This window comes from Mesoplodon densirostris, chromosome X, assembly GCF_025265405.1.
Source record: "Mesoplodon densirostris isolate mMesDen1 chromosome X, mMesDen1 primary haplotype, whole genome shotgun sequence".
NCBI classification, from domain to species: Eukaryota; Metazoa; Chordata; class Mammalia; order Artiodactyla; family Ziphiidae; genus Mesoplodon; species Mesoplodon densirostris.
In genome coordinates, this window is record NC_082681.1 from 116,489,652 (window position 1) to 116,516,483 (window position 26,832).

Below are 26,832 nucleotides of genomic sequence, written 5' to 3' on the forward strand. Positions count from 1 at the left end.
AGGGTTCCCCCACGTCATTTCGTCCCCCAGCCTGCCCCGGTGCTGGGGAACAAAGGGTCATGCAGCCATCAGCCTGCTCGTGTGATGTTGAGTGGAGAGCACTTCTGGCAACTGTACAGGTGTCCGGTATTGGGAAGCCTAGGGCCTCTCTAGCTATTACCCTGCCCGTGAGCTCTTTCAGCCACCATCCTTCCAGTGCACTGGTAACCCGGGGGCCCTTCCACTCACACTCTGACCTCGCGCTGGGGCCATGGACCTTTCAGGTCGCCAGCCCGCCCACCTGCCACGGTACCCACCTGCATGTGTGCTGGAGAACTGGAGGCCCTTTCGACTGTCAGCCTGCCATGTGCTGTGGAATGGAGAGCCTTTTCAGCCCTTGGGAGGCCCGTTCCACCTGCCGGCCCCAAACCCGCCAGCAAGCTGGTGCTCAGGGGTCCCTTACAGCTTGCACACGTACCGGGGTCACAGGAGAGTGGGAGCCCTCGGGGCACTAGCCTGCCCACTTGCTGTGGAATCTAGAGCCCTGTCGGCGACCATCTTTCCTCCCGCTGTTTCTCCAGGGCCCTTGCTGCCACTATCAGTCCCGCAGTCAGTCCTTTGTGCTGGTGACCTGGGGGAAACTTCAGGCCACCAGCCAACCACACAATAGGATACCAGGAGTTCTTTTGGCTCTCAGACTGTCTACTTGCTGCAGAAACAAGGGTCCTTATAGTGCAAAAGCAGCCATAGACCATATGTAAATGAAGGGGCATGGCTGGATTTGGCTCACAGGTGGGTTTTTTTTGGTTTGGTTTGGTTTGTTTGTTTGTTTGTTTGTTTTTTGGCCGCACAGCATGCAGGATCTTAGTCCCCCAACCAGGGTTCGAACCTGTGCCCCCTGCAGTGGAAGTACAGAGTCCTAACCATTGGACCACCACGGAAGTCCCCTCACAGGTGTATTTTCTCCTCCAGTAACCTATAATACTAGAACCCTCTAGTTTTAGCCAGGCACATAGCTATACAGAATAAATATTACAGTTCCAAGCCTCCCTTGCAGCTAAGTGATGATATGTCTAAGTTCTGGGCATTGAGATATAAGAAGCAGCAATGCATGTGACTCCTAAACCATGCCCCAAAATGGAAGAGACACAATCTCTCCTTCCCCCTTCCCCTTCCCATTGGCTGGAATGTTGAGGAGAGCCAACCTGGGTCATACAGATGAAGACAACATCCTAGGGACAAAAAAGCAGCAAGACAGGAGCCTGGGACCTTGATGACTTCCTGGAGGAGAGCCACCATATGAGCTCCAACTTTTATACGAAAAAGAAATAAGTTTCCAATTTGTCTAAACCACTACTGTAACTGAGTCACATGCACTCTAAACCATATCCTAACAAATGTGCCTGATTTCACCAGAAATTAAGGAGTGAGGTCAATTCAACTTCTCAATGACAAATAAAAACCGAAGACACGGACCCAAGCACAAGAGTGGGCATGAGAAATATCTGTTGGATCTTTTGACTTCTCTCCATCCCCTCTGCTACTATCTTCTCTTTTAGACCACTGTCCGCTCACCAGCTTAAAACCTCCAATGTTTTCCATTGCTCTTAAAACAGAAACCAGACTCACAAACGTGACCTCCTAGTTCTCTCATCTACCATGCTCTCCAGCCTCATGCACACGGAACTCACTTCATCTCCCCACTCTAGCTGCACCATCTTTCTTCCCATTGTACTTGCAATTGCTCCTCAACGTGCTGTCACCTCTGCCTGGAATGGTCTTCTTCTGTGCCCTTATCCCTGAGTTCACCCAAGCCTACCTTTCAGACCTCAACATCACTTCCAGACCTGGACCTCCGTGATTCGGCAAAGGCCACGTTATGGGCTCTCCAGGCACCATGAACCTGTTTGTCAAGGGCTTGCCTCAGTTACAGTTTTCCATTGGCTTTGTGATTCTTTGCTTAACTGTAAGCTGTGTGAGGGTAGGAACTGTGTCTAATTTTGCTCACCACTGTAGCCTTAGGCAGGGTTCCCACAAAGTAGGAAAATGAATCATCATGACATAGGCCCCTATTGCAAAGGCAAGGTAATGTGCTTCATAATGGAATTTGGACTTGCCCTATGTCACTTAGGATTAGCGGCTGCATAGAATAGAAAAAAAAAAAAGACAATGGCTTAAATCAGATAAGAAGTTTCTTTCCAACCCATATAAAATACGTGTGGAAGTAGGAGGTTCAGGACTGGAGTATTCTAGCTCTATAAAGTTGCCAGGGATCCAGGTACCTTCTAGCCAGCCATTCTGCCATCCCTAGGATGTGATTCTTGTTGTTATGGTTCAGTCTGGCTGCTGGAGCTCCAGCCATCACATCCGTTCCAGGTAGCAAATTTGAGGAATGGAGAAAAGGGCCTGCCACCTTTTTTTTAAGGTGACTTCCTAGAAAACACGGAACAACACGTCCTTATCCAAAATTTAGTCAAATTGGCCACTCTTCCCTGAAAGAGAGGCCAAGAAATGTGGTCTTTCAGCTGCACTACAATGTGTCCAGGTAAAAATCAGTGTTTGGTTACTAAAGGACATAGGGAGTGCTTTCTCTCCCGAGTAAACTGCCCTAAAACAGTGGCTTAAAATAGCAACAACCAGGGCTTCCCTGGTGGCGCCAGTGGTTGAGAGTCCGCCTGCCGATGCGGGGGACACGGGTTCGTGCCCTGGTCCAGGAGGATCCCACATGCCACGGAGCGGCTAGGCCCGTGAGCCGTGGCTGCTGAGCCTGTGCGTCCGGAGCCTGTGCTCTGCAACGGGAGAGGCCACAACAGTGAGAGGCCTGCGTACCGCAAAAAAAAAAAAAAAAAAAACAAACAACCAAATAATAAGTAAAAATAACAATAATCATTTTCTTCTCTCTCATGGGTCTATGGGTTGAGTGGTCTCAGCTGGGCAATTCTTCTGCTGGTCGCACAGAATTGTAGTCAACTAAGATGCTGGGACACATGGGCCCCTCTCCCTCTCATTATGGTCTCATGGCCTCTCCTCTCCATGTGATCTCTCTCCAACAGCATGGCCTAAAACACGGAGCAGAAGCTTCCAAACCCTCTCAAAGCTTAGGCATAGCGTCACTTCCCCACCTTCTACAGGTCAAAGCAGTCAAAGGGCCAGTCCAAGTTCAAGACGAGGAGAAATAAACTGCACTTCTCTATGTGGGGAGTGACAGAATTTGCAGCCGTCTTCAATCCTCCACCAGGAGAATGGATATTTGGAAACAATTAGCAGCCTTCGTCTCATGTCCCTTCAAGACAAACCACCTAACAGACTAAGAGAGGAACCACTGCTATATAAAACTCATGAAAAGAAACACTAGCCATTATGCTTAGAAGCTAAAGGAAATCAGAGTAAGACCAGTGAGGGAATTCCCTGGCGGTCCAGTGGTTAGGACTCGGTGCTTCCGCTTCAGGGGGCCTGGTTTCGATCCCTGGTCGGGGAACTAAGATCCCACAAGACATATGGCCAAAAAAAAAAAAAAAAAAAGAGTAAGACCAATGATAATCTCACAGTAACCCTCAAGCCAGCTCTTCATAAAGCCCTAGTAAATATTTAAAACACTAACTGTAGGGGCTTCCCTGGTGGAGCAGTGGTTGGGAGTCCGCCTCCCAATGCAGGGGACGTGGGTTTGTGCCCCAGTCCGGGAGGATCCCACGTGCCGCGGAGCGGCTGGGCCCGTGAGCCGTGACCGCTGAGCCTGTGCGCCCGGAGGCCGCAGCGGTGAGAGGCCCGCGTACTGCAAGAAAAAAAAAAAAAAAAAAAAAACACTAACTGTTGGTAAAATAATCTGTGCCCATTAACAAGCAATCAAGAACAGACAATTCCTATGTCTTTTTCATCTTTGTATCTTTCATGGCACCTAGCACAGTGCATTGCACATAGTAGTCAATGTTTGTTAAATAAAGCTATTAGTGTCGTTCAAATTCAAAAAAAAAAAAAAAAAAAAAAAAGAACAGACAATTCATAGGAGAGGAAATACAACTGGCCAATTGCCACATAAAATACTTGACCTCACTAATAATGAAAGAAACGCGCATAAAAACAATAATAAGCTATTAGGTTTTGTTCATCAAGGTAACAATATTTAACAAGATTGAAAATACCCAGTGTTATCCATGGTATTTGTGGGTGTATAAAGAGGAATGATCTTTTTAAAGGGCATTTTGTCAATATCTATAAAGTTTAATCTGTATGTACCTTTCAATGGAACAATTCCAATCTCAAGTCAATAGTTCATAAAAATTATATGAGTATTCAAAAATATATATAAAATAATATGCATTTCAGTATCCATATAGCACACAGAATCAGCTAACTTCTATTTAGCATCTGCAATGTATCACTATGCTGCAGGTACTTTTATTATTCCTGCCTTTCGGGTGAGGAAACCGACTCCTGAGAGGTTAGTTAGGTTGTCTAAGGCCACACAGCCAGAAAGCAGAAGGAATGGGATCCAAGCCAGGTCTCCCTGATTCCAGAGCCTAAGTTCTACCGCACTGCACATTCTCCCCCAGACATCCTCAAAAACCTCCCGAAGCTTGGCAGATATGCACTGCCTCAGGATGACCTTTCTTCTCATTTATCCTTGCCATCTTACTGGTAGTTTAAGCCGCTCAGAAGGGCAAGAGAGAACTGCTGGGGTGAGGGAGGAATATTACCCAGCCTGGAGTTAGAAGAACTGGATTCAAGTATGTAGCTATTGAAGTAAATGAGTTTTGAGGGGAAAAAAAGCTATAATATGTAATGCTGGCAAGGTTGTAGTAAAACTGATACATTCGTATATTGCTAGTTGTGGAGTAAATTGGTTCAACTAGTTAGAGAAATTTGGGGCAATGTTTCAAAACAGACATTAAAATGTTCACACTCTTTGATCAGTAATCCCATTCTCAGAAATTAAAGGAAATCATGCAAAAGGATAGTTAAGCGCACAGAGGGTTTCATTATAATGCTATTTGTAAAAACAACAACAATTAAAATAACAAATGTCCAATATGGGGAAAGGATGAAACAACAGATTCAGGCTTTGTATTTGACAAGAACCACAGCTGTCCACCTTTTTTCTCTGAGTCCTTTGGCTCTTCAAGCCCCGATCCTCATACAGCCCCGGGTGCTTGTGTTAAATAAAACAACAACAATCAGCAAGGCACGCAGAGGTCTGCACAGCCAGAATGGAGTCAGCCCAATGTTTTCTTCACATCAAACAAACCGAGAACGCGCTCCACCTGCCCTCTTTTAGCTCTGCATAAGTCTCCACTCTTTAGCACATTTGCTGTTTACGGTTGCAACTCCCTCACAGTTTTCTCGTCATTTCCAAAATGTTTTCTTCCCTGAAGTTGTGCATAAGCTTATGGCATTCAGGACGCCCGCCAGGGCTCTGAGAGTCGCCGGGGCCAAATCACAACTTTGCTAACTGCAAAGCCTCGCCAAGAGATGACCTATAACTATAAGAAATACATCAAATGGTGATTATGTTTATTGATGTCAAGTTGCATTTTTTTTTTTTTTTTTTTTTTTTTTTTTTTTTTTACAATGAGCTGTGTTCCAAGAGAGCCAGCATTCTTTCCTGGCCAATGCCCAGCTCTGCAAGCTGCTTACAAACTACATGCACAGAGTAGAACTGGTTCTGGAAGTTTTGTCCGAAGGGCCCACGAGAAGCTGTTTGAAAACACTGAACACTGCGGGGAGGCTGCCAGTTTTGAGGATGGTGTGAGGTAGAACAGTCATCATCATGAGTGAACAGTTATGGGATGGAAACAATACACCCAATGCTTTAGAGAGTTAAAATGTTCCCTGCCTGATGGCCGCATGTTCCATGAAATTATTTTCTTTGTGTGCTTATGGCAATTTTTAAATTGTCCTTCATTATAAATTGTGTTTACAATATAGGTGACCTCCTTTTCCTACATTTTCTAATACTGCCAGGAAGTGATGATCTAGGTGTCTGAATCTGGTATACATCTTTTTCTTGGATACTCTCTTTTTTTTTTCTCCATTCTATCTTTAAGATTTTTCAAAGCTACCTGCTTTTCTACAAAAACTCTTTTTATAGAAGGTAGCTGAGAGTAGAGAAGGGGTGTGATTCACAAGTCCCCAAGTGTCGTCTCCTGCCTGCCCCAGCAAGCTGTGTGACTGTGGACAGGTCAGTTCACCCCTCTCTGGCCCTCAAGTTACTCATCTGTAAAATGGGCAAGATTCACAGAGGTGAGGGCTGCTGACTTGAGTCTGACCGCCAGGGTTCACATCCTGGCTCCAGCTCTGTGACCTTGGGCAAACTCTTCCCTCTGGTGCCTGGGGTGACCAACCATCCTACTTTGCCCAGGAATGAAGGATCTGCAGGGCTTTCAGTGTGAAAACAGGGACCAGCTGGTCACTCTTTCTGTACCTAAATTTCCTCAGCTGTAAGAGAGGGATTATAATAGAACCACCCTCCTAGGGCTGTCCTTAGGATTAATCAATCATTGTGTAAAGCACTTAGGACAATGTCTGGCACGTGTCGGCTGTTATTCTCAGGACTGTCTTCTCTCCTCCATCCCCCTCATTTACTACTTCACCATCTCCCTTTCTCCTCTCTTCTATTTAATAGCTGAAAGTCTTAAATATGATCATATTTAGTACTAAACCCGACGTGCTATGAAAGCCTTTGTTTCACTTACCACTACAGACAATACCAATGATGCCTTCAAAATGTTGTTAAGCAGTTTAATATAGCTCTCATTGGAATGTCACAATTTTCAAAGCTATAGTTCAATCTCCCTTTAGTGTAATGCAATAAAAAGGTTACTCTAATGTCGTTTCCTTTATGTAAATAACACCAAAATGCTTCAACCCAAAAGCTGGAGAAGAAAGGAGGAGGGTGAGGAGAAACAGGCAAGGGTTGGTCCATAATGGGCAGCATTTCCTGGGCCAGTTTCCCTTCCTGTCTTTGATGAAACATTTCCAGATGAGATCTTTCTGCATTCTTTGCAGCGGGAGCCAATCGTGAAGATGGGATGCTTTGGAAGGTGGGGGGAAGTTGTGGGAGAGTTGCCTGTAAACAAACAAACGCAGACGAACCCTCCAAAAACAAGGCCCATCTGGAGAGGAAAACAGCGACTCAGCGCGTGTACCCAAAGCAAGCGGGACCTCGCAGAGACATGAGAGTCTTTGAACAACTCTCTCCTCTCCCTTTTCCCTCTCCACCCTGTGAAGCCTAAAACCTAAGTGGGCCATGTTTCTGGAGGGGATAGAGGGAAGAGGGTGAAAGAAAGGTCTGAGATCTTCTTTGATGATCAGACCCTTTTGCAGTTGGCAAAGAGTAAAAAGCCCTTTCTGGGTATTTTTGCCTGGGGCCCCAGAATGCAAATCAGCTGATCTTTGTTTACAATTCCCAGTGCGGGGTACATACCACCCCACCCCCAAAGCCAGGCCTGTAACAGAAAGCAAGCAACAAGAGCGAGCTGGCCTGGAATTGATTCTCCAGTGTGGAAATTGTCAACAACCGCATTTTCTACTTGTACTATTTAAAAGATAGTGTTGGTGGTCTCTTCGTTTCTCAGAAAAGGGAAATTTTACACCTGTTAGATTATAGACTTCGAGCTATTTATTAGGGAGAACATACAGTGACAGATAACGCCAACTCTCCATTATCCATGAAAAGAAATAAATAAAAATCACTCCTGGGTCTAAATTTCACTTGAACTGTGGGTTTCAATCTCCTTTCCTTCCAGCCTTTGTGGGATTCCCTGCGCAAAGTACATTGGTTTTAATTTCTTCCGAGTCCCTTGCAAACCTTAGGCTGGGCGAGTAAGAATCAATGAAATGGCCCCCAACGGTAGTAAAGCGGGGATTGAGGAAAGAGAATGAGGCCGGGATCAAAAAGGGGTGAGGGAGGGGACGGGGATGAGCGCCCACCCCCACGAGAACGAGAAACCAATCGCCATTTCCCCGGTAAAATACCTTCTACACTCCCACAGTCACAGTGCAATTCTCGGGTTCAGGAAAGATGTCCTAAGCTGCTCCTGGGTGCCAGGAACTGTGCTAAGAGCCGCAAAGTCTGAAGTGCGGGAAGGAATGTGAAGTTCAGAGGCACGCAACGCAACGTGCCAGGCGGGTGTGAGAAACCCACGATTTCCCACTCAAGGAAATCTCTTTGGGATCTTCTCATTTGGTCCCCCAAGGAAAACTGCCTCGGCTGACTTTCGGTGCATTTGCATCTGAGCAGATTGATGAGCTCTCCTTCTGCCACCTTTACTGCCTCGACTCTCGGCGTCGGTCCTTTTCCAAGGGGTATAGGGGACTCTGCGCCCCTCCCCGCCGGCCACCTCCCCGCCGCGCCCTCTCGCGGGCGTCCGGGTCCGGCCACTCCTCCCGGAGCTTCGGCGCCCTCGGGGGGCAGCGGGGGCGCGGTCTTGGCTCTGCTTCCCCGGCGCCCGGGTCCCGGGAGGTGACCCGACGACGTGGGGCGTCCACGTGGCCACCGCAGGGCCCCCGGCAGCTACCCCAGCCCCGGGTGGGGGCGCCTTCATCCCGACGGGGAAACCCAGGCCACCGAGGCCAAGCGGACCCAGCGGACGCCCTGCCCGCCCGCCGGGTAGACCCGGGCACGTCGGCGCCCGCGGCCCTGCCTCAGCCGCCCCAAGAGGCCCCTGGGCCGCGAGGGTCCCCGTTCTCCTCCATCGTCGCCCTCCTCTCGGCTCGGGAGCCTCCCCCCTTCCCCCAAAGACGCTGAGTGGCCTCGAAACGGATTCCGGGTGGGTTGGAAAGTCGGGGGGCAGAAGGGGGGGGCCTCTGGAGAGAGGACGGAACTGCCCCAGATTTGGAGGAGACGCCTGTCAGAGCGTGGAATGTAAGCTCTTCTGCGCAGTTATTTTTATTCCGGGGGCCTTTCTTCCTCGTCCTCCTCCTCTATTTTTTCCCCTTCTGTTCAGCTATTTGTGTTTTCTGATCGGGTAAGTGATTTGCGGCAGGAAATTAGATATCTTTATTCCAGAGGCACTGTGGTTCTAATGGTGTCTATTGCAGAACCACCAGCTATGTCTTAGTTGCGGGCTTTTTTTTCTTTCTTTTTCCTTGCAGGTTACTTTGTGATGAAGAGAACAGAGCGCTGTTCAGCCTCGGCATCTTCCCTCCTCCCTTCAACACAATGCAACTTTTAATTAAACACGGGACACCCACGCCTCCCTTCCCACAGACCCCTTCCGTCTGCTCCCCCCAACTCTGAAATACCAGCCTTTCATGGGCAGGGAAAGCCTCGTGTTGAACTTCCCAATTAGCGAGACACATCGCAAAATAAGAGATTCTAAAAGAGCTATCACTCCTATTTTTGGACTCTTCCTTTCTAGGCCTTACCTAGTACACGTTTTGGTGACCTTAGTATGACTTGAAAATCCTGCAGGGCTGAGGACATGAGACTGCAGACACGCAGGTCTTAAGAAGCACGATTTGTGTTTTTGTGGCTGATGAGCTAGGATTAACACACTCATTGCAAAAGAAGTAACTTATGGATCGATTTGAACCGGGAATTTTTCATCTTTGTAAAAGCTTCATCAGTAACTTTTTTTTTTTTTTTACCAGAGGTTCTAAGAGCTTCAAGAAAAGTCATCCTTTCCAGGTAGAACAGTCAAAGAGGGTGGACAAGAACCTTGCTTTCTCTTCTCTCCATTTCTGGCCACACCAAGAGGGAGGAGATGATTTGTGAGTAGTGGAGAGTGCTGGACTCTGGGCTTCGACGATTTTCTGATGCAAAGATTCAGATGCCCGGGGGAGATGCAGGGCGGTGGCCCGATTCCCGGGGAGTCACAAAGTAGGCAGCCATCAAGTGAGAGATGGGGGACCCTAGAGTCGGAGGTGGAGGAATCGCAGACAGGGAAGGTGGGGGAATCATCAAGTCAAAAAAGGGAGAATCCTAGAATCCGAAGGTGGGGTATTCTAGAGTCAGAAGGTGGGGAGGGCGGGTATCATAGAGCCAGAATGTAGGAGTGCTGCAGAGACCGATATCAAATGAAAGAAATACCAGAGTAGCTACCTTCAGATGACCCCTCCCTAGGGACTGAGGGCGCAGGCGGCCAGGCCTCCACGAACACCCCACAGACAGCGGATTCAGCCTTCCGGCTGATGGTGCAGCCTCTGCACGCTTGCCTTAGCGCCACCCCCAATTATTCCACTTCTCGGGCCAGTGTTTCCTGAGGTTCGCCAGCAAGAATCCACCCAGCAATTATCTCCCCTCTCGCGCTCATGGGGGGACATTAACCACGAACGCGCTGGAGAAGAAAGGTACAGATGGGTCTTTTATTGCACACTTGGAAATGTTTCCAAGGCTTTTGTTTTCTTCCCCCATTCATTCCTGCCGGATCACGGGGATCTGCCAACTTCAGTCCCCAGAGGCTGCGGCGGGAGGGCCCGGTCCGCCCCGAGCCCCCGCTAGGGGGCGCGCTCTGGCCGTGGCGCCGAGCCGAGCGCGCGAGGGGGCTCGGCTGCGAGGACGCCGACAGCCGGGATCTGCGGGGCCTCGGAACCGACGCCGGCGTCGGGTCCCTGCCTGCTCGCGACCCGAGCTCCTACCCGTGCCCCCACCACGTCCCGGGGCGCCGGGAGCAGCAGCTACAGAGTAACGGCTGCACGGGGGACGCCTCGACCCTGGACGCACCCGGGGGCCCGCCGTCCGGCGATGGAGAGAGGAAACCAGGTGGTGATGATTACAGGGAGCCAAGATGTTTCCCTCTCCGCTCTGGAAACCGGGGGGGGTGGGTTAGGCAGGAGATGGGGGGCTCCGGCCAAGGGACTCGGGGTGACAGCCCAACCACTTGCTTCTCGCCCGTGGGAGGGGACCGCCCCCCGAGGGCAGACGTGAGGCTGTGGCCATCTCGCCTGGCTTTGTGCTTGGAGCCAGGCTTGAAAATGCCTCGGTTGACCGCCTGGGTGGATGATTGGAAGCGGCGGGGGTGGGGGTGGGGCTGTTTTCTCTCTAGTTCTCGCTCCCCCGACCCGTTTCCCCTGGCTGCTGACGGGCAACCGAAAGTGGCGAAGTTTGAAAATAAGGGGAGTTGTCCTAACACAGTAATCACACCCACACGTCCATAACTTGAGGGCTCGGCCTTGGTCCTCGGGACGCTTCCCAAAGCACTGCTTCCCAACAAACCTCTCCCAGCCGAGCCCTGATGGTGGAACCCCCGGCTCGGGCGGACAACACAGCGAAGAGGGAAGGATGAGCAAACGCCAAGGAGCCTTCCCTGGAAATTCAAGTCCTCAGTCCCTTTGGACCTTTCCACAGGCTGCTCCTTTGTAAACACATCAACAAACAAACACCGGTCCACAGACAGATCCCAGCAGCCGTGGGGAGAACTGAGGCAGGGGTAGGGAGTGGAGGGCAAGCAGCGGGCCGAGAAGGCGAGGGGCAAGTGCTAGGCAAGCGGATTATGATACATTTCCTCCAATCTTCAGACTTCCAGGAGGAGAGACCTCGATTTGTGCATAAAATGCATACCCTGAAGTGGATAAGACTCTGAAAGCAGCATTTGAGGAGGTTAACCTCGACTGGTTGGAGTTGGGGGCGGGGGGGGGCGAATATTTCTGTTTGTGCCCTCCGGCTCTTCCCAGCACTGGCTGTCAATCCCGACGCTTGTTATCCTCACAAGGCTTCAGTTTGTTTGCCTGATCTCAGCAAGGTTTTCTTCCACAAGTAGAACTATAATTGCTATAATTCTACTGTATCATTTGGATCATTGCAGTATTGTTGTTTTCGCTCCCTCTTTCTCTCCTCCTAACACTGCAATAACGCGCTCCAGTGTTAAATTAGCAGGTTGCGGAAGACCATAAATGAATGAAAGTTTGTTTTTTTTTTAAAAAAAAGAAATTAAATAAATAAAACAGCAAAATGACTTGGCAAAGGGGATATCACATCACAGAGAATCCTCGAGTGTAATCAGGACTTATTGTCTTCCCTTCCAATGGCTTCCAAATTGGTCACCAGACTCCAATGAAGTTTATTTCTATTGTTTAAATATATGTTTTGAAGAGGTTGAGCATAATTTAAGGGGACCTGAGCCGTCTAGAGTGGCTGGAAGCCCATTACAGCTTTATTTATCTATGTGTATATTGCACAATAAATTAAAACATCTCAAATGAAAAGTGTGCAAGGTTAACTCTCCTCCAAACGTTTTTTTTTCCTGGATAATAACATCTAACTGCCACCCCCTTATCCCGCATTTCTTGCAAATATAATTTTGAAACTACAATGTAGAATTAGCTCTCACCACAGAAAAGAAAGGGGTTTCTTCCATTCGCCTCTTCTAGGTAATTATTATTTCCAGTCCTGGGGACAAGCCTCATTTTTCACCATAAACAACAGTTCTGAACACTTCAGACCCTCGCTTCCGGCCATAATTGTCATTTTTATCTTAGTGATTGATTTTAAAAGCAGATGAACTGCAAACCATTGTTTTCCAGGCAGCCCAGGAAAAGAAAACCAACAGTTACAGACCCGAAAGATTAGAGGAGCCAGGAGTTGTAACAAAGTACAATCGCGAATAATATTATTACTAAAATGAAATTGCTTTTGATTAGTGGGTAAAAGAAAGTGGAAAAAGTGAGGTGAAAAGAAAGTGAAGTGTCATCTTACTGACAGAGTAGACATTAAATTGGCTAAAGTAAAAGTTCTTTTATACATAGTCCTATAGCCCAATCCTGAAAAGTCTACCTACCCAACAAATCAATTAAATACTTCTTAGATATTAGAGGCATCATTTTGTTTTCTAAAATAACATGTAGGATAACACACATATATCTTAAACCCATCTTCTGATTAGACGCTGTGGAGATGCCAGCAGATTGTCTCCCCGTGGGTATGTTAGAAAAGTTTTCTGTTTTTTTTTTTTTTTCTTAATCTTTCAGGAATAGCAAGAGCCAATTGTAGATTTTGAAGTTGGGTATTGAATTGTGACAAAGATCATTTCAGGGCTGCTGGGTGTAAATGGAGCTGGGTCGGGCCCTTCTCCCCGAAGTGAATGCATGTGCCTTCCCAATAGCGTCCTCACTTGGGAAGATTGATTAGAAAATACCAAAAATAAACAAGATAAAATAACAAAGCTAGTGTTTTCACCAGGTTTCCCAAAGAAAGACATTATATTCCATTAATAGAATTAGATTTAATTCCAGGGGTCATTAAGTCAGAATCAGAAATTCTATGTTAACCTCCCCTTTGGCAGTGGATGATTAAAATTAGAATACACCCCAGCAGAAAGTCCGACTTCTTTTTTTAAAAAAGGAGAACAGCTGCAGAAGGGGGAGGAGGGGGACGGAAGCTAAGAAATCTTCCACCGAGAGAATTGAAACCCCGTTAGGCTCTCAGAAATGATTTGTGCGTTTGTCTCTTTTTCTTTCACATGATCTTCTTTGGACTGATTTTCAGCCCACTCCCTGCGTGTGCGGGAGTGTGACTCTGAAGTCACGGAGCCACCTGCAGCCGGGTCTTGTGGATTTCCGACGCGGGGCCCGCTGAGGAGGGAAGAGTGCCCCTGTGTCTCCCAGTGACCAGCCGCAAGGACGCCCGTGAGGTTCCGCGGCTGGAGGCTCGCTCGGAGGAGACCGACGGGGCTGTCCGCCTCTCGGCTGCGTCGAGACCCGCAAGCGGAGAGTGGGCTCTCCGGGCCGGGGAGGGAAGGAGGAGGGAATCGGCGCGCAGAATGTTAGTTTAAAGCTGAACAGAACAGAACTATGGGTGAGGATGGAGAGGGAAGAATGCAGGAAAAATAGAAGATCCCAGGGGCCTTGGAACAGCAGAGAGTGCTTAAAAGAAAATCAATGTCAGAGAGAGCTCGGGTTCTCCTTCGCCCCCAACTCCCATCATCCAAGTGTAGGAAAAACTGGTGAGACTCAGACTAAAAGCCAGAGACAGACAGACAGACAGACACACACACACAGAGCGCTCCCTGTCCTCTAGCCTTTAATAGTAGTAGTATCCGCATTAGTATTAACATTATTAACGTGCCTGTTCCTAACCCTTCATCCCCTCTAGTTCTGTCATGCTCCTGCCAAGCCAGCCCGATCTGTCTGCCACCCACCCACCAACATCCAAGAGTTAGGCAGATGTTTATGGCCGGAAAAAAAATCCCAGTTATGCCTCCTTGTATTTTTAAATACTGACTGTAAGTGATTCAAGTATAATCCTTTGTAAAACGCTTTTCTCTTGGACACATTGAAGGGGTTGAGAGAGGAAAACCCGGCGTGGATTCCCCCTCCCGGCCCCTCTCCCACCCACCACTCTCGCCCCCACCCTGACAGCGTCGGGGCCCCTGGCTGTCCCTTGGGCCCTGCACCCAGGAAAGGAGGGCGTCCGTTCTAGCCCCTCGCCTGGGCTCGGCCCAACTTCCGCCGGAGCTGAGTCTCGGTTCTCAGCGCTGGACGCGCAGGAAGCTGTTTGGGAAGAAACGCGCTCTCCCTCAGGCTCGCTCTCTCGCCTTTGCCAGGGGGAGTTGAGAATTTTAGGCGTTGAGATTTGGTTGAAGCCGAACCTGGGTCCCTCCCACCCTGGAGCGCTCAGGGCTCCCGGCAGGTTCCACTCCCTGCGCGTGATCTGAGAGTGTCCAGCCTCGGGGTGACGGCCTAACTGAGGCTAACTTGTGGGGAGGAGAGGAAAGCGAGTCCGGGGAGAAGGGGGAGACTCCAGGACTTGTCCCCAGCTGCCCGTCCTCGCAGCCGACACTCGCCTGTCCCTTTCTGCCCTGTTGGTGCTCTAGGGAAGGCCGCGCGCCTTTGGCAGAGCTTTGTCTTTAAGGGGACTTCTTCCAGAGTTGAAGACGGAGATGAGAGCGGTTGAGGGACGCTACCAGCAAGAGAGCAACCGCCGGGCTCAAGGTGAAGACTAACAGCTCAAGGCGTTGGGCCGCAAGAGAAAACTGAACGCCCCAACTGCAGATGTTTGCTTGCGTCCGTCACCCCGGCACCTCGGAGGCCCGTCCGGCCTAAAGAGGATGGCGGCTGAGGGCCACTGAGGTCAAGGCGCTGTCCTGGGAGCGCAACACTGGCTTTGAAAAGGGCCAAGTCGGTCTGAACGCGAGCCGAGCCTCAGGGCCTTGTCTCCGAGGGAGTGAGGTCCTCGGGTTGGTGGAAGGGGCGCACGTCGCCCGAGTGGCACCCACAGGCCTGACATCCGAATAAGCTAGAGCTTCGGGCTAGCCCTAAAGGGTTAAAGAAGGGGCTCCAGGAAAGTTCTTAGTTAGAAAGTTGTTAGTTAAAAGCAAAATATAAAAATAAAATTGGCTCGGGTGCGTGCCTGCTGTCCCCCCTCCACCGCCGGCCTTCCCGGAATCCAGTCCGGGTTTTGCGCGGAGCCCTCAGCCCGGCGCAGGCCTCTGGCGAGAGCCAATCAGAGGGCGCCTCTCAGCACGTGGAGGAGAGAGACTCCAGAGCTCCGCGCCCGCAGCTCACTACACTTGTTACAGCTTGTCCTGAGCGCGGAGAGGGCGAGCTCCGGCCAAGGGCAGGGTGGGAGCCAGCAGCCAGCGACCGAGCGAGGCAGAGAGGCACAGAGATCGCAACAGTATCCATTATAACCAGCCATCCAACCCCACCCCCCCAACACACACCCATCCATCCCACCAGCCCCGAGAGGCAGCCAGCGGCCCGCTTCTCTGCGCCCAGGGAAAAAACCCCAGCCATGAGCAATCAGTACCAGGAGGAGGGCTGCTCCGAGAGGCCCGAGTGCAAAAGTAAATCTCCAACTTTGCTCTCCTCTTACTGCATCGACAGCATCCTGGGCCGGAGGAGCCCGTGCAAAATGCGGCTGCTGGGAGCCGCGCAGAGCTTGCCTGCCCCGCTGGCCAGCCGCACCGACCAGGAAAAGGCCGTTCAAGGTAAGGCTGTGCTTGCCAGGCACCTGAAAAGGGTGCTGGGCGCTGGTTTGGATGTGTGATGTTCCGGGGCCAGGGGCCTGCGGTTGTCCAGCTGGAGACGGAGCAAAGAGAGGGAACAACTCTGAGGCCTGGTTGCCTCAAAGAGCGGTAAACATCTCGCCAGGGGATGTCTCTCCCTCCCCGTCTGCTTCCAGAGAAAGCAGAGACCGAGCTTCGCTTCAAGGGCCCTTAGGTTCTCGGTATCCGTCCTTAGGTCGTTCAAATGCCCCCTTTGGTGGCCTTAGGGGTGCTCTGAAGAGGGGCCACAGGCCAGAAACAGCAGGTGCCGGGTGGACTCTTGTAACAGCAACTTGGTGAAGACAAGAAGCCCAAAAGCTGTGAATGGGGACCCCAGGCCGAGTGAGCCTTGGCCTTTCCTCTTTGGAAGATTTCTTTATATGTGGTGTTGTGCTTTTTTTTTCTTTTTAAAATTGTAGATTACTTGTGACCTTTTAAATCCAAGCTTTGCAGAAAACATCTCCCTGGGATTCCCCAAATGCTCCTTATTGTATTTAAAGTGTATGAAATGTACGGCTTCCGGGTGTTGTTTTTTTCTCTGCTATGTTATTTTTTTAAACAGTTGAGATGTTTAAAAGCTCTTTTTTTCTAAAATTAAAAATTTCAGAACAACTGTCGTTTTGCCCCGAACCTGTTACACTCAAGTTTCGCCTTGAGCTGGCTTGCAGAGGTGTCGCAGGGAAAGAATTATTGATTTCTTTTAAAATCCGTAAGCCAGCGGTCCAGCCGCAGCACCACTTGGAAGACGGGAGCGGACAGCGGAGAAGGGGGCGTTTAAAATAAAACTGACTTTTTCCTTTTCTTTTTTTAGCCTGCAGTGGCACCTGTGCCAGGCGCTTCCTCGAGGGGAAGGAGCGGCCTGTGCCTATTGCACCCCTTTCGTCCCCCACCCAGGCCTTTCTGAACCCATTTTCTCCAGGACGATTTTTCTGTGCTCGGAGCCGCCAGCCCCTCCCGCTGGGGTCTGTCGGGGCAAGGCCGCACTCAGGGCCACGGGCCGCTCCCCCTTCCCCCGCAGGGGTCGCCCGCCGGGCAGGGGCCCCTCTCGCCAGCCCCGGCCGCGTGGCAGAGCCGAGGGCAGAGGTCGTGCGCAAAGTTTTCAGAGTGGTGGTGATTTTTTTTTAAGTTGCTGAATGTTTTCGGATTGCCCCCTGCCCCGAAATGGGAAGGAAAAAAGTGAGAGAGAGGGCAAGGGGAAAGAAAAAGAAAGGAATTAAGGAGGGAAGGAAGAAGGGGGGCGCACAAATAAGAGAAAGGAAGGAGAGGGAGAGGGGAAAGAGTGATGAGGAGACGGGATGAGAGAGAAAGAAAAGGAGAATTTAAAATGAAAGGAAGGGCGAGGAGAGAGAGAAAGACGTAAAGGAAGGAAGGAAGAAAATAAAAGGAAGAATGAGAGAGGGAAAGGAAAGGAGGGACGGAGGAGGAGAGACGGAAAAAAGAAGTAAACAAGAGAAACGGAAAGAGAGAGAAAAATGTAAAGAAAAAGAAACAGCAAGAAAACTGGGGCAGGAGGAGAAGGGCTCGGAGCCTGATGGCGCGTGGTGAGGTGAGGGGGGGTGCCGCGCGCGCCGGGGCCTAGGCGCGGAGGGAGCGGCGGCGGGCCGGCCCGGGCGGCGACTCTGGAGGGGGCGCCCGGCCGGCCGGCGCGCTGACCGCTCTCCCTTGCCCGCAGGCTCCCCCAAGGGCAGCAGCGCCCCGTTCGAGGCCGAGCTGCACCTGCCGCCCAAGCTGCGGCGCCTGTACGGCCCGGGCGGGGGCCGCCTCCTCCAGGGCGCCGCGGCGGCGGCGGCGGCAGCGGCGGCGGCGGCGGCGGCGGCGGCCACGGCCACGGCCGGTCCGCGGGGGGAGGCCCTTCCGCCGCCGCCGCCGACCGCGCGGCCCGGGGAGCGGCCGGACGGCGCGGGGGCCGCCGTGGCCGCTGCGGCCGCGGCCGCCGCAGCCTGGGACACGCTCAAGATCAGCCAGGCGCCGCAGGTGAGCATCAGCCGCAGCAAGTCGTACCGCGAAAACGGGGCGCCCTTCGTGCCGCCACCGCCCGCGCTGGACGAGCTGGGCGGCCCGGGGGGCGCCGCGCACCCGGACGAGCGCCTCGGCGCGGCCGGTGGCCCCGGCGGCGCCCCGGCGGCGAGTAGCGGCACGGGCGCCGAGGACGAGGAGGAGGAGCTGCTGGAGGATGAAGAGGACGAGGACGAGGAAGAGGAGCTGCTGGAAGACGACGAGGAGGAGCTGCTGGAGGATGACGCCCGCGCGCTGATCAAGGAACCGCGGCGCTGCGCCGTGGCCGCCACCGGAGCGGTGGCCACCGCCGCTGCCGCCGCCGTGGCCGCTGAGGGCGGGGAGCTGTCGCCCAAGGAGGAGCTGCTGCTGCACCCAGAGGACGCTGAGGGCAAGGACGGCGAGGATAGCGTGTGCCTGTCTGCGGGCAGCGACTCAGAGGAGGGGCTGCTGAAGCGCAAACAGCGGCGCTACCGCACCACGTTCACCAGTTACCAGCTGGAGGAACTGGAGCGGGCCTTCCAGAAGACGCACTACCCAGACGTCTTCACCAGGTACGCGCGAGGGGTGGTCGCAGCGGCAGCGGCTGGAGGGAGCGAGTGGGTCCGGGAGAGGGAAGGTGGGCGGGCAGGGGCCCCGGGCTGGGGCAGGGACTCCGCTCCTGGACTCTACCTAGGCGCGCCCTCCCAATGCACCCACGCCGTTGACCAAAAACTACTCCTCCCCTCCCCCCTACTCCGGGCCTTAAGTTTAGACTGGGATGTTTTTTGTTTTCAGTTCTTCCCAAGGTCTCTCCAGTTTAATTTTTTCAAATTACGAGTTTTAGTTAGAGAAAAAGAAACAGCCTTTCCAAAGGCCGCCCGAACACGCCACCTTGGAGACGTGCGCACCCTTGCGCACACACTCAGGGCCCCGGGCGCTACGGTCCGGAGTCCGGGCCAGGTCCCAGGCGAGGCGCAGGAAGCGCTGCCGGCCCTCGCCGCCAGAGCTGAACAGGGGCTATTTTTGGCCGCTGTGTGGTGCGATCGCCATCCCTGCCTGATGCCCCGGGCGCCTGCTGGGTATCAGTTAACGCAGTTCGCAGTGAAGCTGCCCGTGCCTGCGGAGAAGGCCGTTAAAAAGATCCGAGTACTGTCATTTGAGGACTCCTGAAATAACCGAAGGAAGTCAAAACGGGGCAGTGTTTGGTATCTGTACAACTGTGGAGGCACCGGCATAATCCTCCCTTCTCATCGCTGCCCTGTCTTCCTCCACACACATTAAACCCAGTGTTGGTTTAATGTACGCGGGTTCACAGGGGCGGGCATTGATTGCTGGAAGCCTGGCAGGCAGTAGACGGAACAGCTGGGGGAATTTTTCTCTTTGGACGGCTGTCCAACCCGGGTTTTCCTCCTAGTTACCCTCCACTTCCCACTCGCCCGGGTTTTTTGGGGGGGAAAGATGTACCTGTGACATGACTGGGCCTCTGAAGGCCAGCTTATTCATCCTACCTGGGGCGCCGGCCTGGCTGGGGGCCTTCCTCTCCCACCCCAAGGCTTAGGTCTGGCTCGGCGAGGAACCAGGGTTAGGGCAAACTTTCCCCAGCGGGGAGGGAGAAAGAGATGGGTGTTTGCCTAGCGTTGGGCTTGTCAAGCTCGAGCAGCACCTTCGCATGAGGCGTGTGCGACTTTTCAACGTGCATTTTAGTAGCAGCGGAAAGCCGTCCGCCCCTTTGAACCGGAGGAGAAATCGCTCAGTGTTCAGGAGGCCCGAGCCAAGTCGCAAGTGTAGTTGGTCTAGCCATTAATTGCCAAACTGTCTCCTAACCAGAAACGGAAAAGAGTAGATTTGATGCGGGGCAAAGGCACTGAACTTGATCATCCCCTGAGCTAAACTTGGTCCTCCCCTGTTTCATCCAGTCCCTTCGTTACCTTCAGAAAAGAAAATAAATTTTAAAACAATTGTGTCTATCAAATAGCTAACCGGCCGACCTGCTTTTCTGCATTTATCACACGTGTAATTCGAAAGAAGAAAATGATGTGGTGTCGCTTGGCACCCAGGTCTGCCCTTTTTTAGCTTCTCCAGGGGAACCAAAGTACATGAAGAGGGGCAGCTCCTTTTCGCCACCCCATGCTCACCTCTTTCCGACCCAGGGGGTTAGTCAGAGCCCCTTGGCTCCCGCCCGGATCCAGCCGGGAGTGTGGTTTTGGGGTTTTAGATTTGCTGATGCTCACTGTAGCAGAAGGCAGAAGGAAGCTCTCCAGTGAACCGGTTTTCTCCCAATCCTGAAGTTTCAGGTGTGGGCCAGGGGCACTGCCAGCAGTGCAGACCCAGGTCCGAGGCTGGGGCGGCCCCCGCTTTTTCATATTAGCGAGCGGAGAGCCAATTATTCTCTGCGCGCTCATATTTTCGGTAAACAGGTCGTAAGCCATTTTACAGCATCTTAATGGTTTCCTATTTGCCTTAATTGTGGCAGTAATAACTGCAATGACGGGGTAGGGTTTCAGTTAAATTGACTTCCCCTGAGATGGGCAGGGTTTGTAGTGGGCACTGGAGTCAGGAGGTGCGCAGAATTTTGTTTAATCGAAAAATTACCCCACTGAACTCTTAACAAGCTTAACATATCTCCAGAGGGTAATGGGGAGTATGACCTAAAGGGGTGAGGGGGGGAGGATGGCGGTGGAGAGAGAGAGATGGAAGGAAAGGCAGAGAGCTGGAGAGAGAGAGAGAGAGAGAGAGAGAGAGAGAGAGAGAGAGGAGAGGAGAGGAGAGGAGAGGGGAGAGAACATTTTTTTAAAGAAGGCAGAAAGAAACCAAGAGGGCGAAAGAAATGTTTTTAGTTGGGTGCTGAGTTCTCACATTTACTATTAGGACAAAAGAGGCTATCATCACTGTGTGTGTGTGTGTGTGTGTGTGTGTCTTGTCTAACTCTGGCTTAGAAGTGAGAGAGAATCCGAGACTTAGAGACTCAAGAATTCACCCCTGTCACTCTTGAATATATAATATGATACAATATAATAGATAACATCCTATATCTGGGAGTGTGTTGTGTTTTTACGTTTTCAGTCAAATAGAAGGCACTCCAATGTTGAAGGGATGGCGATGCCTAGGTGTGTGGGGTGAGACCCTAATGGAGGAGGCTGCCAGCGAGGGAAAGGGGGCTGACGGGGGTTGCTGGAGCCTGCAGTGTGACCTCCTGCCTGTGTGTTGCTTTCTTATAGGGAGGAACTGGCCATGAGGCTGGACTTGACTGAGGCCCGGGTCCAGGTGAGCTGCACTGCAGAGAGGGAGGAAGGGAGGGGCAGTGGGCTGGGGGGAGAGTGAAAGAGATGGGTTGATGGATTGGGGGGTTGTTGAGAGACCCCCTTCATAAAATGAAGAAAAGCAGAATCAGAAAGATAAACCCAAACACTCACACACAAAACTATATTAAAATATGAACACCTGGGAGGTCGAAGGGGAAGACTTCGAGGTTTGGGAGCCTTGTGGAAGGAGTCCAGGATCAGAAGAGGGGTTTCAGGGTCCCTGGGACTGCAGTTCAGAAGCCCCCTGGTCCATAGCCCCTGTAGGAAACAATCTGCAAACTGAACTGACTTCTCCTGATTGAAATAATGGGATGGAGCATGGATTTGGTTGTTAGACAAATCCGCTCAGCTCCAAGCAGGTATTTGGCTGCGATTAAGTCTCCAATCGGGCTTCATAAAAGCCCACTTAGTGCTAGAACAAACAGGGCCATTTGAAGGCAAAATGCTGTTTGATTTCCCCTCTGCCCGCACAAGGAGCTGGCTAATGCTATTTGATTTCCCATTTTTTATAGCAATGAGCCCACATTGATCTAATAGGGAGTGAGTGCAATGCTATTAAAGGTGTTTGCAGCCCCATACCAGAGTGCATTTCCGAACCCAGGCCTCATAACCAAAGAGACGATCAACACTGGGCAGCCCCGACGGCCAACAGAAGACAGATGTCCCCGGGTTAGGAGCTGAGTGAATCACTTTACAGTCAAAATCAGGTGCTGATAAAGCACAATAAATTCCATATGGCTCATTTAATACACAACAGCTTCTTGCATTAGAGGGCTAATGATGAGGCCTGTCCCCTCCTTTCTGTTGACACATTTCTCCATTGTCAAACAGAGATGTGACAGCAACTGCATTTTCAGCTCAGGGGAACGAGCCGTGGGAAAGTTAAATAACTTTTAAAAAGAAAGAGAGCGCCCCCTCCCCTTCTCCTCTCTCCCTATTCACTGGAGAAGATGTAATTAAGTGAATATGAATTATTAGAGTCCTTTCGTTTACCTTTGGGGGGCCTCAGAGGTATTAATTCAATCATGAGGAATTGCAGGGGGACATCTTGATAATTGCAGTTGAGCCGGGAGAGCTGATCCATCTGTAGAAGGTTTCCACGTTCTTTGAGGGCATTCTGCCTCCACTGTCCCCCCACCCCTTACTCCTTTCACTGCCATCGAGGAGGGGTGGATATTGTCTAGACAGATTTGGATACACAAAAGCTGCCCACCCAGCCTGGTCCCATCTAGTCTTTCTTTTTCAAGTCTCTGAATTTCCACACTGGAGTGTTCCTGTGATTCTCAAATAGATTATTTGAGGGCTGTGAAATGTTATGGATGGGCCCCCTTTTGGCAGAATTTTAAGTAATCAACCGACTTGGATTCTTGATTTTTCTTGCCCTAGGTGGCTGTCTAGAAGTCAAACCAAGCCTAGATACTAGTGCTAGTAACGACAGCCCCCATTGTGTATATTTGAAAGGCATAGATGTCTTAAAATTTTTTTAAACATTTTCCTCTGGGATCATTTACATTATATTTTAATATAACTCTGTATAGCCCTGGAGTTCATTCTTAATTTTTAGACTTGTGTGCAGGCATAAACCCAGCCCTAAAAATATTAATGCCTTCAGGGGAGAAGGAGCATATCTTCTCAGCTGTGGGTGTGATGAGCAGGTCACATAAAAATAATCTCATGCTCCTAGGAGTTATTTTTAGACTATGGTAGCTGCCATATTTCAGGTAAAGGTCTCTACTAAAACTGCTTTCTATTAACAATTAGCAAGATATCTTGTGCTGAAAACCTCCCCCAAGCCTAGAACTATCTTATTTAAATAACCTATTTAAACCACATCCCCAGAAGAAATAAAGGACCCGTTAGCTAGCTCTGAAGATGTGCACAGTCTACAGGTATCCTACACTCTGGTTTCTGTGTCCAGGTATTGCTGAATACCTGGTCCCCGCAGTCAGTGCCCTACTCGGCAGAACCTGGCCCTGCACAGAGCCCCTGCAGATAGCAGGCTGTGTACCCCACACTTCACTGCAGGGAGAACTGGGCCCCTATACTGTATGCCTGTTTGCTAATTACCGTGGGTATTTCTTCCCTGCCTCCCAGTTCTCCCCAAGCCCGAGAACCCAGTGTAGTGCTCATAGGCGTTCAATAAATATTTCTGGAAAGATCAAATGAACCGCCTCCCCGATTCCCTTTTCAGTGCAGAGCAAGAATTTTGCCACCTCTTGGGTAAACCTGAAATAGGCAAAAATAGCTGATTTGAGGCAGAAGGCTGATAAGCATTCTTCTCTTGGTGGCTGCCTGGTCCCAAGAGTCACCACTGAATGCCAACTTCTGCATGCCTTATTTTGCTCATTCCTCATCACAGCCTTATGAGTAAACTTTTATTACCCCCATTTTACAGATTAGAAAACTGAGGTTCAGAGCGGTTTAAGTGACCTGTTTAAAGACACACAGCAAGCAAAAGGCAGCGCAGACATTTAAACCTTGGTTTCCTCACTTCTGAACACACGAAGCTACTTTCCTTAAAAATTGGAAAGGAACTAGGCTGGTTGAAATATCCACTGGAGAGGGTTCACTTGCCCAGTGTTTCCTGCTCGCTTTAAGTTGGGCCCTCTTTCACTGCCCCTTTGGCCCCAGACGTGTCCTTGAACTACCTGAGGCCAGAGAGGGGTGAGGTGGGCGCAGGCCGCAGGGGGAAAGAGGCAGGGCGGGACGCTCGGGGAAGAGGCGGGGGCGGGGTGGGGGGTGGGCCGGAGCCGCGCCGACCCCGGCCTCTTTCCGCTTTGCAGGTCTGGTTCCAGAACCGTCGGGCGAAGTGGCGCAAGCGGGAGAAGGCGGGCGCACAGACCCATCCTCCGGGTCTGCCCTTCCCCGGGCCGCTCTCCGCTACCCACCCGCTCAGCCCCTACCTGGACGCCAGCCCTTTCCCTCCGCACCACCCTGCGCTCGACTCGGCCTGGACGGCCGCTGCCGCCGCCGCTGCCGCTGCCTTCCCGAGCCTACCTCCGCCTCCGGGCTCGGCCAGCCTGCCGCCCAGCGGGGCGCCGCTGGGCCTGAGCACTTTCCTCGGAGCCGCCGTGTTCCGGCACCCGGCCTTTATCAGCCCTGCGTTCGGCAGGTAATACGCGGCTTCGGGGAATCTGTCTCTCTCATACACGCACAGAGGCCTGGGTCCAGGGAGGAGGCTGGAGACAGGTAGGGACTACACACATCTTTTCTCTTTGGCTTAACCTCAGCGACTTAGCCAAAGAAAATAATCTCTAATTTTGCCTTAAACAATGTGGATCTTGAAGGGAATGACTTGGGACTGAGCGGCAAAGGGAAAGGCAGTGACGATAATAGCAACCGTGGAAACTGGGAGTGTTCAATGAAAGCTGCACCAGTACAATTTGAAGGCAGCAACAACCCAGGCCATAGGTGGTATGTGTGTAAACGGGTACAGGTGTAGGCCACAGAGCCAGAATGACTTTTCAAGTTTTGCAAAAATCCTTCCTCATGCCCCAAAGCCTGGCAACCAGAAGAACACAGCCCTGGCCCCCACAGGAGCCCTGGAGCCACGGGCCCTCTGGGTGCAAAGGATTTTTTCTTTTTCCCCAGACTCTATCTTCCTTGTCATTCAAGTGACCCACTGCCAACCATACCCCCGACCCCCATATATACAACCCCCAACCCCCCCAAAGCGGCACAAGACAACGAAAGAAAAGAAACAGTTCATCATATATTATAACTCCCTTTCTTTAAATGAACATCGAATGATGAAATTAAAAGTCTGTATAATCACACAGACAAAGAAACAAAGGAGAGATGTATTAAGTTGGAAAGTGCAGTGAAAATAAAACTGAATGCAGTTTCAATGGTCTCTCTTTGGGAGAACAAAGAAATAATAGATTCATCCAACTGCATAGCCACTTAACAAAAAAATCATCTTGGAGAAAATTTTCAAAAAAGACTCAGTAAAATTAGTTTCTTGTAACAAACCAATAATGTAAACAGAAAGTGCACTGAAGTGTAGTGACTCAGTTTACCTAGTGGAACCAGGGCAGGTTACGCCCCCTCCAGGCCACACTTTATTTCGTTCTGGAAAAAATGGTTCAAGTCCTCTGTCCCTCGCCCTCCACCCTCTCCTTTACCCTTCTCACAACAAATGACTTGTAAAAGCTGGCAAACCACGGCTGGAGTACCGGCTGCCAGATTTGGAGAGGCTGGAAGAGGAGTGCGGTGCGGGTGGTAAAAATAACAGAGGTGATAACAGAGGTGGAGGGTGGGCTTGGGAGAAGCAGGAGGCGCTCCTCGAGCCCAGGTGGGCTCATTTCTAATCGTGGAAACCCTGAGTTGGCCTTGCGGGGGCCCGGAGCCAAAGCCCTGGGGGGAAGCGGCGGGGGTAGGGGTGGTGGCATTGAGCGTCAGGGGCGGCTCGGGCCTCAGCTGCAGGTCAGCGGTGTAGTGCGAAGAGAGTGGAGGCGCCTTGCGGGGCAATCTCGGTGCCTCCCGGAGGCGGTGGCGCGGACTGGAGTCCCAGGCTTGGGCTGCGCCGCGCTCCGCGCGCGGGGGTCGCGGGTCGGGGCTCTTTGGGACTAAAGGCTGCAGGGGCGCAGGGAAGGCGGTGGGGGAGAGGTGTCGCCGCTCCGGGACGCGGGGCCGCTGGCTGATTAGAGCCGCCTGGCGAGCGGAAATCTACAGGCGGGCGCCCCCCACCCTCGCGGTCGTCGGCCGGGCACTGGCAGCTCAGCCCGGCGCGGGAGGGCGGCCTCAGCGGAGGAAAGGCCGGCAAACAAGACCGGTTTTTTCAAGGTAAAAGGAGCCCCGGGCCGAGAAGGCGCCCTATATAGAGAGTACAAAGTGGAGCACAGGTCTTGATCAGTTTTGATCCCACGTTCTCCTTCCTTTCTCCCTTTTTTCCCCTTCTCCTTTTCTCTCTTCTTTCTCTTTGTCTCTCTTCTCTCTCCTGGCAAATAGTATTACAGGAAATTGGAGCTCCTGGTCTAAGAATACACCCCGCTTCTTAAGCGAAAGCACAGAATCCGCGCAGTTGGGCCATGGGGTTTTGAGACTCGGGGCTTGCCTCCGCCGCGGCTCGGTCCCCTCGGTCTTTTTTTCCCTCTGTTGGTTCCCTGCTCTAGTAAACCCTCTCAGAGCACCCCAGCCTCCCGACGGCGGGTCCAGCTACTCCCCAGCCCGCGGCCCACCCGGGCCTGCGACTCCCCGCCCCAGCGGCGGCGCCCCTCTGCGCCCTTCTGTGCCCTCTGCTCCCCCGGGGAGAGGCGGCGGGGAAGGCTGCCCGAGGCGCTGCGCGCAGCTCCCGGGGCCGTGACCGCGCTGTTTGCTCTCCCTGCAGGCTCTTTTCCACCATGGCCCCCCTGACCAGCGCGTCGACTGCGGCCGCGCTGCTGAGACAGCCCACGCCGGCCGTGGAGGGCGCGGTGGCGTCGGGCGCGCTGGCTGACCCGGCCACGGCGGCCGCAGACAGACGCGCCTCTAGCATAGCCGCGCTGAGGCTCAAGGCCAAGGAGCACGCCGCGCAGCTCACGCAGCTCAACATCCTGCCGGGCACCAGCACGGGCAAGGAGGTGTGCTAAAGGCTGCCCTCCACCCTCGCGCCCCAGGCGCGATCCGGAAAGGTCACCTCACTCAGCACCACTTAAGACCAAATGGAAACAGAG

The 26,832-nt window shown here is 51.9% G+C and overlaps 1 protein-coding gene across 1 annotated transcript; it reads left to right on the forward strand.

The window, feature by feature from the left end:
• Window positions 1-15,646: 15,646 nt before the first annotated feature.
• Window positions 15,647-26,748, forward strand: ARX (aristaless related homeobox). Its single transcript, XM_060087938.1, has 5 exons — window positions 15,647-15,842; window positions 17,572-18,448; window positions 21,095-21,140; window positions 23,962-24,290; window positions 26,508-26,748. Exons 1-5 carry the CDS (start codon window positions 15,647-15,649, stop codon window positions 26,746-26,748), a joined length of 1,689 nt encoding a protein of 562 aa, XP_059943921.1.
• The last annotated feature ends 84 nt before the right edge of the window (window positions 26,749-26,832 follow it).